The 12,624-nt window shown below is 43.0% G+C and overlaps 1 protein-coding gene across 1 annotated transcript in view; it reads right to left on the bottom strand.

Annotated features, from left to right (window-relative positions):
• The window catches only part of MYLK2 (myosin light chain kinase 2), a 55,355-nt gene that overhangs the window by 7,113 nt on the left and 35,618 nt on the right, over window positions 1-12,624 (bottom strand). Inside the window, exons 8-10 of the mRNA XM_089662538.1 lie at window positions 7,738-7,808; window positions 4,725-4,853; window positions 271-423 (exon numbers count right to left, since the gene is read on the bottom strand). Coding sequence (XP_089518664.1) covers window positions 271-423; window positions 4,725-4,853; window positions 7,738-7,808 — 353 coding nt within the window. The remainder of the gene's footprint in view (window positions 1-270; window positions 424-4,724; window positions 4,854-7,737; window positions 7,809-12,624) is intronic.

The following is a 12,624-nucleotide window of genomic DNA, read 5'->3' as shown; positions in this document are numbered from 1 at the left end:
TTTGGTAAATTGTCCAGATCAGTGTCTTGTTAGGTGCCAGAACCTTTTCAGTTAGCTGCAAACCACCTTTACATTACAAGTTTACTACTCTGGACATATATGGACTTTTTGTCATGTTCATTAATGGACTTATGTTATCAGTGGTTACAATCCCAAGATCTACCGGCACATTGTCAGTTTTGCGTGTTTCCTCATGTTATGACCAGTATTCGGAAATATTTCAATAGAAAATGTATGGAAAGTGAAAAATGAATGTGGAAAGGTTCTAACCTCTTCTCTCTGACCAGCAGATTGGATATAAAATCTTTAGCTTCTTCTGAAACCTGTTCAAAAGGTTCTTCTTCAAATCCTGGGTCACCCACCAATATATTGTTCATGGTTTCCGCATCGTTATCTCCAAGGAAAGGGGACAAACCGCTGACCCTGTGGAGACAGGAAGTGTCACTGACCGAAAACAAAGAAGGCCGGACCTACAACCATAACTTATCAATGGACTTCACACATCAGTCCAGTAGTCTCATGCCACAGGGCTAATGAATGGGCTTCAGCCTCTAAAACAGTATCTTAGCTTATAAACAGTGCTACTGTACCATTGATGACAGATACATAACATAAAAGATATTTATACCCATTCACTAGTTCTGCTGTAAGATGCTGAGAAACTGAAAGGAATAAATTAATTTTGCACCAGTGCTCTCCCTAGGTGGCGACTGTGTCAAAGCCCTAAAGGACGTTTCTACCCAAAATAGATATTTCTGTTTTTGGGGACAGCTGCAGAGATAAATTATCTAACAGGATAAGGATGTAACAGAGTGAAACAAGCAAAGTTTCCAGAAGAGCAAGAAAATTTTTTAGATTTACAGGGAGGTCTCACTTTTGGTGCATTCAAGACATATGAATGCCAAAATGAATCTGCCCTGCCAGGCTTTAACCAAAACAGGGGGAAGTCTAAGCCCTCATGCACATGGGACGTTTTGCTAACGCTGGTAACGATAGCTGTGTAAAGTCACATTAAGCTTTTTTTTAGCGTTTTTGCATTAGCGTTCAGCGGTGTTTTGCTGCGTTTAGCGGCATTTTCCAGCATTTTTCTCTGTTGGAGTTTTTTAGCGTTTCTTTTTTTTCCCCAAAAAAATATTACTTTTTTGGTCAAAAAACATCCAAAAATGCCGGTTCGCTGAGTTTGACCGCATTTTGCAGCATTTTTCAGCGTTAGAGTGTTTTTATAGCTGAAAAACTCTAGAAACCCACTAGTTTTGGGTTTTTTTCTCCAGCCAAAAAACATTGATTACAACCTATGTGTGCATGGGCACATAGGATAACATGCTGGGGAGTACAGTGGGGCAAAGAAGTATTTAGTCAGCCACCAATTGTGCAAGTTCTCCCACTTAAAAAGATGAGAGAGGCCTGTAATTGGCATCATAGGTAGACCTCAACTATGAGAGACAAAATGAGAAAACAAATCCAGACAATCACATTGGCTGATTTGGAAAGAATTTATTTGCAAATAATGGTGGAAAATAAGTATTTGGTCAATATGAAAAGTTCATCTCAATACTTTGTTATATATCCTTTGTTGGCAATGACAGAGGTCAAACGTTTCCTGTAAGTCTTCACAAGGTTGGCACACACTGTTGCTGGTATGTTGGCCCATCCTCCATGCAGATCTCCTCTAGAGCAGTGATGTTTTGGGGCTGTCGCTGGGCAACACGGACTTTCAACTCCCTCCAAAGGTTTTCTATGGGGTTGAGATCTGGAGACTGGCTAGGCCACTCCAGGACCTTGAAATGCTTCTTACGAAGCCACTCCTTCGTTGCCCGGGCGGTATGTTTGGGATCATTGTCATGTTGGAAGACCCAGCCACGTTTCATCTTCAATGCCCTTGCTGATGGAAGGAGGTTTGCACTCAAAATCTCATGATACATGGCCCCATTCATTCTGTCCTGTACATGGATCAGTCGTCCTGGTCCCTTTGCGGAGAAACAGCCCCAAAGCATGATGTTGCTTCATGCTTCACAGTAGGTATGGTGTTCTTTGGATGCAACTCAGCATTCTCTCTCCTCCAAACACGACGAGTTGTGTTTCTAACAAACAGATCTATTTTGGTTTCATCTAACCATATGACATTCTCCCAATCCTCTTCTGGATCATCCAAATGCTCTCTAGCAAACTTCAGACGGGCCGGGACATGTACTGGCTTAAGCAGGGGGACACATCTGGCACTGCAGGATCTGAGTCCCTGGCGGCGTAGTGAGTTACTAATGGTAGCCTTTGATACGTTGGTCCCAGCTCTCTGCAGGTCATTCACTAGGTCCCCCCATGTGGTCCTGGGATTTTTGCTCACCGTTCTTGTGATCATTTTGACCCCACGGGGTGAGATCTTGCGTGGAGCCCCAGATCGAGAGAGATTATCAGTGGTCTTGTATGTCTTCCATTTTCTAATTATTGCTCCCACAGTTGATTTGTTCACACCAAGCTGCTTGCCTATTGCAGATTCAGTCTTTCCAGCCTGGTGCAGGTCTACAATTTTGTTTCTGGTGTCCTTCGACAGCTCTGTGGTCTTCACCATAGTGGAGTTTGGAGTGTGACTGTTTGAGGTTGTGGACAGGTGTCTTTTATACTGATAACAAGTTCAAAAAGGTGCCATTGATACAGGTAATGAGTGCAGGACAGAAGAGCCTCTTAAAGAAGAAGGTACAGGTCTGTGAGAGCCAGAAATCTTGCTTGTTTGTAGGTGACCAAATACTTATTTTCCACCATAATTTGCAAATAAATTCTTTCCAAATCAGCCAATGTGATTGTCTGGATTTTTTTTCTCATTTTGTCTCTCATAGTTGAGGTCTACCTATGATGCCAATTACAGGGCTCTCTCATCTTTTTAAGTGGGAGAACTTGCACAATTGGTGGCTGACTAAATACTTTTTTGCCCCACTGTATATTGACTGTAGAAAAAAACATCAAACGCCAAAACAGCTGCTGTAAAAACGTCAAGTGTGCACAGACACATAGGATAACATGCTGGGGGGAATTTACCGACTGTAGAAAAAGGCATCAAACGCCAAAAACAGCTGCTGTAAAAACGTCAAGTGTGCACAGACACATAGGATAATATGCTGGGGGGAGTTTATGAACTGTAGAAAAAGGTATCAAATGCCAAAAAAAGCAGCTGTAAAAACGTCAAGTGTGCATGAGGCACATAGGATAACATGATAGGGAGTTTACTGACTATCAAAACTATCAAATGCCAAAAACAGCCGCTGTTAAAATGTCAAGTATGAGGGCTAAATCTTACATACAAAAGCCTGTACTATTTTGATTTTATTGTTGTGCCATAGATTTTGACACCAGTTTGTCTTGCCTTTTAATTAAAGGAAACATCAACATACCTGTTCTAAAAAAAAAAAAAATAGAAAGTGAGAAGTTAGTAAGAATTGTTCGAGAAAAACAAACCCGATTTGAAAAGATGTGGGATCCTTGGCTGCGATACAAACAGTTGCCCGCATAGGACTGAGATTGGGGCTAGGGCTGGGGTGGGAGGTTGGGAAGTCGGGACCTGGCAGACAGGAGTGAATTTTCTTTTTCCTTTCTTCTGTTTCTTAATTTCCTCTTCTCTCTACTAAGTCCCTTTTAGTTGGGATTGCTGGTCATCCCATTATTGATTTGGTTGATTTGTGTTTGTTGTATGACGGCCATTGGTCAGTGGATATATCTGCCTAGGACATTAGACCACAGAAGATTTCACTGGGGCTCACCATTGACCCTAGGTTCACATCTGTGCGGGTGGTGCCGCTGCAGATCCGCATGAAAATCCGTGCAGCCGCACGACCCGCACAGAGAAATGCGGACCCGCGGGTGGGTGCCATTAGCACTGGGAAACACAACGGTACTGGGAACTGAGGTTCCTGTGTGGGTTGCGTTTTCCAAAGAAGTGCAGGGGCTTCTTCCCTGCGTGTCACGGGCGTCCATTCAAATGAATGGGCTCTCGTGCCCGTGCAAAACGAGGCCCACATGGCCACATATACAGTATGTGAATCGGGGGTAACATAATGCCCTGATTGTCTGGGTGGCAGGTGATACTGTGGGATTGATTTACTAAAACTTGGGAGTGCAAAATCTGGTGAAAGTCTGCAAAGAAACCAATCAACTTCCAGTAAAGTTTAATAAAGTTAGTCTCTGATCTCTCATTGTAAATTTTGGTATATGCATTGTATATGTCTTATGATCCACTACCAGGGGCTGACTAACAACTCATGGGGCCCCCGGGCAATAGGGGATCATGGGGCCCCTGTGTCCTTCCCCAAACTCAAAAAAGCCTATGAAAAAGGTACCAGGGGCATCTCATGGGGCCCCCTACTGACCCCGGGCCCTCGAGCAGTGCCCGAGTTTCCAAATGGTCAGTCCACCCCTGATCACTACTAACTTAGACTTACCACTTTATCATTGAATGGAACAAATATTTGTATTCTTGTTTATTACGAAAATAAAAAAAAAAAAAGAAAAAAAAAAAGATAAAATAGAAAGTGAGTGCTAGCTCTCACCATCCTCTGTCCTGGCCTTTTAGTAAAAAGTTAATTTAGTTGTCCTATAAGACATGGGCCAATGGGGTGGAGCATATTTATCACCTTATTCCTAACAATGGGCTAAAAATACAGACGAAGGAAAACAAAAATTTAAATGTTTTTTTTAGTTCAGCCATGTGTATACAAAATCACACCGTTCAATATTACATCATGTATGTGATGACACCGACACTCCACATGTCTGTCGGGAAAGAGACATGATCGAAATTAATCACTTCCGGAGACAAGAATTCTGGCGTGCCGAAAGAGACTTTCAGCTTGTTCTGCGGCTTGTACCTGCATCAAACATAGATTAATCAGAAAATAAAGCACGAATGGGAAAACGATCAAACTTCAGCACACTGAAGGCCAATCAGTAATAGGAAAATATTTGTTAAAGAGTTGTTTTTTTAACACCTTTACCATATCATAACAGGCAGGCAGCACTGGATGCTCAGCATGTACCTAGGTGTTCTGTTATGAAATACCAACCTCAGCTTGGAAACAGTGCTTTGGGCTTCCTCTTTCACATTTTCATATTGGCCTTCGAGGCCACCCACTACACTGAATGGTCAATAACGATGTGCGAAGGAGTGAGGAACCACGCCAAAGGGACAGTTTCCTATGTGAAGTCAGCATTTGTATAACAAAACCGCCCAGGTTCAGAGCCCCAGGAGATTACTTGTGCCATGTACAGCATCCACATTCATTACCTGCAATTACACTTTAAAGTATGCATGCATGATACAAGGATATAAAAAGCTACACACGGCAAAAGACTGACACGCAACACATATTAACATACAATTAGGTCCATATATGTTTGGACACAGGCACAATTTTCATACTTTTGGCTCTGTATGCCACCAGAATAAATGAAAACCAAACAATCCAAATGGATATGAAATGCAGACTTTCAGCTTTAATTTAAGGGGTTATACATATAAGGGGTTTAAGGGGTTATACAATATTAAGTACCAATTTTAGGAACTGCAACCATCTTTTTACACAGTCCCTCCATTTTCAGGGGCTCAGATGTAATTGGACAAATGAATAGAATCATCAATAAAATGTTAATGTTTTATATTTTGTTAAGAATCACTAGCAATGACTGCCTGAAATCTGGAACCCACGGACATGACCAAAGACTGGGTTTCCTCCTTTCAGATGCTTTGCCTGAAGTCTGGAACCCATGGACATGACCAAACACTGAGTTTCCTCCTTTCTGATGCTTTGCCTGAAGTCTGGAACCCATGGACATGACCAAAGACTGGGTTTCCTCCTTTCAGATGCTTTGCCTGAAGTCTGGAACCCATGGACATGACCAAAGACTGGGTTTCCTCCTTTCTGATGCTTTGCCTGAAGTCTGGAACCCATGGACATGATTAAAGACTGGGTATCCTCTTTTCTGATGCTTTGCCTGAAGTCTGGAACTCATGGACATTACCAAAGACTGGGTTTCCTCCTTTCAGATGCTTTGCCTGAAGTCTGAAACTCATGGACATGACAGAAGACTGGGTTTCCTCCTTTCTGATGCTTTGCCTGAAGTCTGAAACTCATGGACATGACCGAAGACTGGGTTTCCTCCTTTCTGATGCTTTGCCTGAAGTCTGGAACTCATGGACATGACCAAAGACTGGGTTTCCTTCTTTCTGATGCTTTGCCTGAAGTCTGGAACCCATGGACATGACCAAAGACTGGGTTCCCTCCTTTCTGATGCTTTGCCTGAAGTCTGAAACCCATGGACATGACCAAAGCTTGGGTTCCCTCCTTTCTGATGCTTTGCCGGACGTCTGCACCCATGGACATGACCAAAGCTTGGGTTCCCTCCTTTCTGATGCTTTGCCAGGCTCTAACCGCAGCTGTCTTCAGTTGTTCTTTGTTTCTGGGTTTTTCTGCCTTTAGTTTTGCCTTCAGCAAGTGAAATGCATGCTCAATTGGGTTGAGATCAGGTGATTGACACGGCCATTGCAGAATATTCCACTTATTTTCCTTCAAAAGCTCCTGGGTTGCTTTTGCAGTGTGTTTTGGATCATTGTCCATCTATACTGTGACGCACCGTCTAATCACCTTTACTGCATTTGGCTGAATCTGGGCTGACAGTATATCTGTAAACACTGCAGAATTCATCCGGCTGCTTCTGTCTCCTGTCACATCATCAATAAACACCAATGACCCAGTGCCACTGGAAGCCATTCATGCCCATGCCATCACACTGCCTCCACCATGTTTTACAGATGACGTTGTGTGCTTTGGATCATGAGCTGTTGCAAGCCTTCTCCACACTTTTCTCTTCCCATCATTCTGGTACAGATTAATCTTAGTTTCATCCATCCAAAGAATGCTTTTCCAGAACTGGCTTGGCTTTTTTTGATGTTTTTTGGCAAAATCTAATCTTGCTTTTCTTCAGGCTCATGAATGATTTGCACCTTATGGTGAACCCTCTGTATTTGCTCTCGTAAAGTCTTCTCTTGATTATTCAATTTGACAATGATACACCCACCTGCTGGAGAGTGTCCTTCATGTGTCTGGATGTTGTGAATGCGTTTTTCTTTACCACAGAGATAATCCTGTGATCATCCACTGTTGTCTTCTGTGGACGTCCATGCCTTTTTATGTTGCTGAGCTCACTGGTGCATTCTTCTTTCCTCAGAATGTACCAAACTGTTGATTTGGCCACTCCTAATGTTGCTGCGATCTCTCTGATGGATCTGTTTAATTTTTGAGGCCTTACAATGGCCTGTTTCACTTGCATGGACAGCTCCTTTGAACACATGATGTAGGTTCACAGCAATAGATTCCAAATGCAAATACCGCACTTAGAATCAACTCCAGACCTTTTACCTGCTTAACTGATAAAGAAATAACAAAGGAATAGCCCACACCTGGCCATGAAACAGCTTTTGATTCAATTGTCCAATTACTTTTGGTCCCTTGAAAAAGGGGGGATGGCTACTCTTTAGAGCTGTAATTCCTAAACCCTTCCTCCAATTTGGATGTACATACCCTCAAATTAAACCTGAGAGTGTGCACTTTCAGCCCATATCATTATACCATTATATAACTATAGCTCAAATATGTTTTGGTAAATACCTGAAAAAAACTAAAATTGTGCCTGTGTCCAAATATATACAGTATGGACCTAACTGTAGATACAACAAAACAGGCAAAGAAAGCACACCTCCGGGCCAGGCCAAAGTCTATAATCTTCACCATATGGCTGGTGGGGGACACACATACAATGTTTTCTGGCTGTGGGAAAAACAAGAAAAGATAACAGAAGACAAGATTAAGGCTTAAATTTCCAGATTTACATTAAAAAGTAGATCTTGAGCAATAGATCAATCCATATCTATTATCTTCAGTGGGCTCAATGATGGGTTTATCTCTAGAGCTGCACAGTGAATTATAAACAACTGATATCAAAAGCATTAAAAAAAGATAAAGTTTATCCTTGAAAACTCAATAAAAATATTGAAACATAAAAAAAAGATAAATATCTGCAACTTAAAGTGTACCTGAACACAAAAACTGAAGATCTGCTGTTTTATAGGTAACGTCTAAAAATGTTATTTGTGCCTAAGCAGTACCTTTTGTTGGAATATCTGCTGAAGATTAGCAGTGCACTTCCTGATATGTGAGTGTGCCTAGGCACTCCTGTACCCACAACCTTGCTAGCTGTATATCTACAGTATGAGTTCATCTAAGGCACTGCTGCCTCTGACTGCTAATTTAAGGAGCTTTGGACCAAGACTTGGTGATGTCATCACTGTGCTGCTCACTGTTCCCCTTATAGGAGGGTCTGACATGAAGAAGCAAAGCCCTTCCCGTACCAAGATGGCTACCTCCACGTAGAGACACAGTGCAAAAAGAGGCTTGCAAGTTAGTAATGGGAAAAAAAACTAGCTGCAACGAGACCATGGGCAACACTGTTGACTAATCTTTGCCCTCATGCGGTTTTTTTGGAAACGGCTTCCAGGACTCAACAAAGCCTGCAAGACCAGGAAGTGAGGGGAGAAAAGAGCTGCAGATGGGCACAATGCTAAGGGTTCAGGTTAGTATAATGGAGGGGGGGGATACTACTACTTTAACAATTTTTACCCTAATGCAAGGTACTTATGTAGCGCTGTCAATTCACACAGCGCTTTACATAGGTATTATACATTCATATCAGTCCCTGCTCTTGAGCAACTTAAAATCTAAGGTCCCTAACTCACATTCATACATGCACATACTAGGGCCAATTTAGACAGGAGCCAATTCACTTACCAGCATGTCTTTGGAGTGTGGGAGGAAACCAGAGTACTCGTAGGAAAACCACGCAGGCACAGGGAGAACATGCAAACTCCAGGCAGGTAGTACCATGGTAGGAATTTGAACCAATGGCCCTAGTTTTGCCAGGCAGAAGTGCTAACTATTCATCTTAGGCTTTATAACCACTTTAATGGAGTTCATTTAAAGCTGATTGCACTCACATTTATATTATAATAGTAATAATTTATTGTCTTTTTTAAGTTTTTTTTTTTTAAAGGATTTGTTTTGTACAGAATAATGGGAGACAGTACAGTTACAATAGAATTCAAGCAGGGTTAGGAGGGCCCTGTTTGTGAGAGCTTTATAGATCAAGTTAAACAGAGAAGTAGATTGGAGACCGCACTCCAACATAGTGTAAAGTTTTCCTACGTGAAACCAATGCAAAGAGTGCCAAGGCATCCACCGCTGGTATCCTTTGTGTTCCGGCCTGAGCCAACTTGGAAAGGGCAAGGGACGTCATCCCGGATTTGTAACAGCACCAATGGCCTCACTGGAAGGCAGCAGCTGGGCCCCGACCATTGGAGGAGCGCCAGGATGCAGGACCTGGGCAACCGGACAGAAAGCTCCCTAACCTGATACTGTAGCAGTGCTGAATGTTATTCGATCTGACCGACTACTGTTTAGACTTGGGGGTGCTCTGATAACAAGAGCTGTCCCAGCACAACGTGTGCGATAAAAATATGTCCTCTCTTCTGAACCAAATCTCTACCCGTTCCTTGGTTACCGAGCGCAGGAACTTTCTGTGAGGCTTTCAAAGGTCACAGGTCAGGGTTTCTGTAAGCAGACTTGTCTGAACTCTCCACCTAAGCCTTGGGGATTTAGACACTCGAATTCTCATAGGCTCCTATTAATATGACACTATGGAAAGCTGCACAAACAGAGATGAAACGATATATCAATATGTGTCTGACAGGGGAACTGGATGGGAAAAGCGACCTGTTCTGCTAAAGACCACTGAGGTTATTAAAAGCACAAACAATCTGGCTTTTTCTACTCGCCCACTGCAGTTTGGGGGTCTTTCGTATTAAAATGACACCTTTTAAGTGGCGTAATATGGAGGGCCCGAGATCACCAGCCAGTCCCTTTTAAAAGTAAAGAGTGGTTATTGATCTCTCAAAAACAAGAAAACACAAGCAGCTTTCTTTATAATAAAGAGCAAAACAAAAGGCTCACCACCAGTATACCAGTCCCATACTTGGGTTTAGGCTTCCCCTTTGTTTCGAGATACAAGACTCTAGATTGCCTACACAATTTCACAACTGTAGACTATGCCACTCCACCCCACAGACACATGGGGGTTTATTTACTAAACCTGGTTGACTCAGAATCTTGGGCACCTGTGCATGGTAGCCAATCAGCTTCTAACCTCAGCATGTTCAGTTAAGCTTCAGCAATAAAACCTGGAAGCTGATTGGTTTTTATGCAGAAGTGGACAAGATTCTGAGTCAACCAGGTTTAGTAAATAAACCCCATGCTGACTCTTTCCTGCTGCTTTTCAAGCTTCCCTTGCAGGCGGTTTAACCCTTTTGTGACCAAAGTACCTGTAATCAGGCTTTGTTGGCTCTTTCCCATTCAAGGTCCCTATGAGCCTCAGAATTCTGGGTCCCAAATGAGGAATAACTAATCCAGAGAGTACTGAAATTAGTCCTCTCCTGTTCAACTGGACCAGCCTTGCTCAACCAGGGTGCCCAGGCACCCTGGGGTGCCTTGAGGTTTCTTCTAACAACTTCTTCTGTCTAACAATTGGCCAAAACTTGTATACAAGCAGCTGGTGGACAGGCCTGCCTTTTAGTTAATAAATCACCTCTAATGTTGAGTGTCCTACAAGTGTAGATGTTGCTGCATTATAAAAACTATTAGAATAGTTTCTCACATTTTAGAATGGGGTGCCCTTTTAAAATTATGGACAGTCTTGAGGCACCCTATTTTAGAATGGGGTGCCTCAAGACTGTCCATAATTTTAAAGGGTGCCTCAAGACTGTTCATAATTTTAAAGGGTGCCTCAAGACTGTCCATAGTTTTAAAGGGTGCCTCAAGACTGTCCACAATTTAAATGGGTGCCTCGGGACTACCCATCATTTGTAAAGGGTGCCTTGACTGAAAAAAGGTTGAGAAACACTGAACTGGACAACCCAGAACCCCTCATTCTGCATGGGTGAGAACCCTTGAGTACTAAAAATTAGTCTCCTGCACTCTCCCTTAAAGGGACCACAACCCAAATAGTGGAGAAATATATCTCCCATACAGTAACCGTCCTTGGCGTCCTATACAGAGGATAATAGTAAACATACTCCTACCTGCTTACTAGTAAATGTATCCATGCAGCATAACAAGCAGTCATCAGTGAAAGTCCATCAGATATGAGAAAAAAACACAATAAAGCCACAGACCTCGGATACAAACAGGATCCAGTAAGGATCCACGGCTACGATGTCTGTTTCTTTAAAATCACCATTGTAATACAACGGAATTTAAAAAAAAGGTTAAATGAAAAGGTATCTAGCGGTAACATCAGGTTTCATGTGATATCCCTGAGAAGGTGTCATGTGTCATGCAAAACCCATGTTCATAAAAATATGTTACGTCTTCAGAATTTGCAATAGCTCTGATAAAATAGAATTTTAAACAAAGGGTAATACTAGAATTGAAGAGAGTACTAGAATTCTATCTGCTCCTGTCAGTACATGAAGTCAATAGCTTTATCCAGATATCTTGGATGGACAATTGAGATATTGCAAGCAGTGTTACAAGAATTTTATAGCTTTTGATCTCCCAGCAGCCAATACAAACTGGTCAACCCAGTTTACTCTGACCTAAATCCATAAGAAAGAAGCCTGTGGCACGCCCAGGGGTGTATTTACCACAAGGCAAACAAGGCATTTGCCTAGGGCGGCATTTTTCAGGGGGGCAGCAGCATTTTTCAGGGGGGCTCCCGAAAGAAGAAAAGGAAGAAGGGACACACGCATCACGGGGACCAGGTGGAATCTGAGAAAGGTTGCGGGATGCTTGATGGTGTATGCAGAGCCTGACTCTTGTTCCCGGGGATGTCCGGAGCTGTGAAGGTGAGTGTCTTATCTCTTGCCGGGTTGGGGTGTTGCCATTGTATGAGGGCAGTGGTATTGGAAGGCTCTCTTGGGTGTGGGTGGGGGTGTTGTTGGTCAATGTCAGGCTCTCTTTGTGGGGGAGGGGGGTGTCGGCCAGTGTCAGGGTCTCTCTGTGGGAGGGGGGAGGGGAGCCAATTTTTGTGTTGCCTAGGGCAGCACGAAACCTAAATACACCACTGGGCACACCATGAAATCCTTCGTAAATTAAACTTTATTGTGCTGGACAATAAACACAAGGTTCCGCCTGGGACCTTTTCCAGAACAATAAAGCTTCACTTATGAAGGATTAGGATTTCATGGCGTGCCACTGGCTTCTTCTTTTGAGATTCATGGATAGTTTGGGGGGGGGGGTGAGGATGAACCCCTGCCTAGCTAGGTCACCCAACTGATTATGGGAATGAGAATTTATAGGGCTTGGGAGAGGTGTGTAGGCAGGTGTAGTGTGGCTTCTCTACACAGATGGTGCTGTCATGTCCACTCTGCAGGGAGGGTTGAGGATTGGAAAAATGCACATTCTTCTTAGGCCTCCGTACATGTCATACGGTAGACTGCTGTTCGATTGGACGCTGCCACACCAATAACCCCTGCAACCATCATTAGTGAGGGCAGGGCTTATTAAAAGCACTCGCTCACTGCAGTTGGCATGCATT

The sequence above is a fragment of the Staurois parvus genome, unplaced genomic scaffold (genome assembly GCF_062004578.1).
Source record: "Staurois parvus isolate SC_StPar_1 unplaced genomic scaffold, SC_StPar_1.0 ptg001490l, whole genome shotgun sequence".
Classification (NCBI taxonomy): Eukaryota; Metazoa; Chordata; class Amphibia; order Anura; family Ranidae; genus Staurois; species Staurois parvus.
This window is presented reverse-complemented; position numbering and strand designations above follow the sequence as displayed.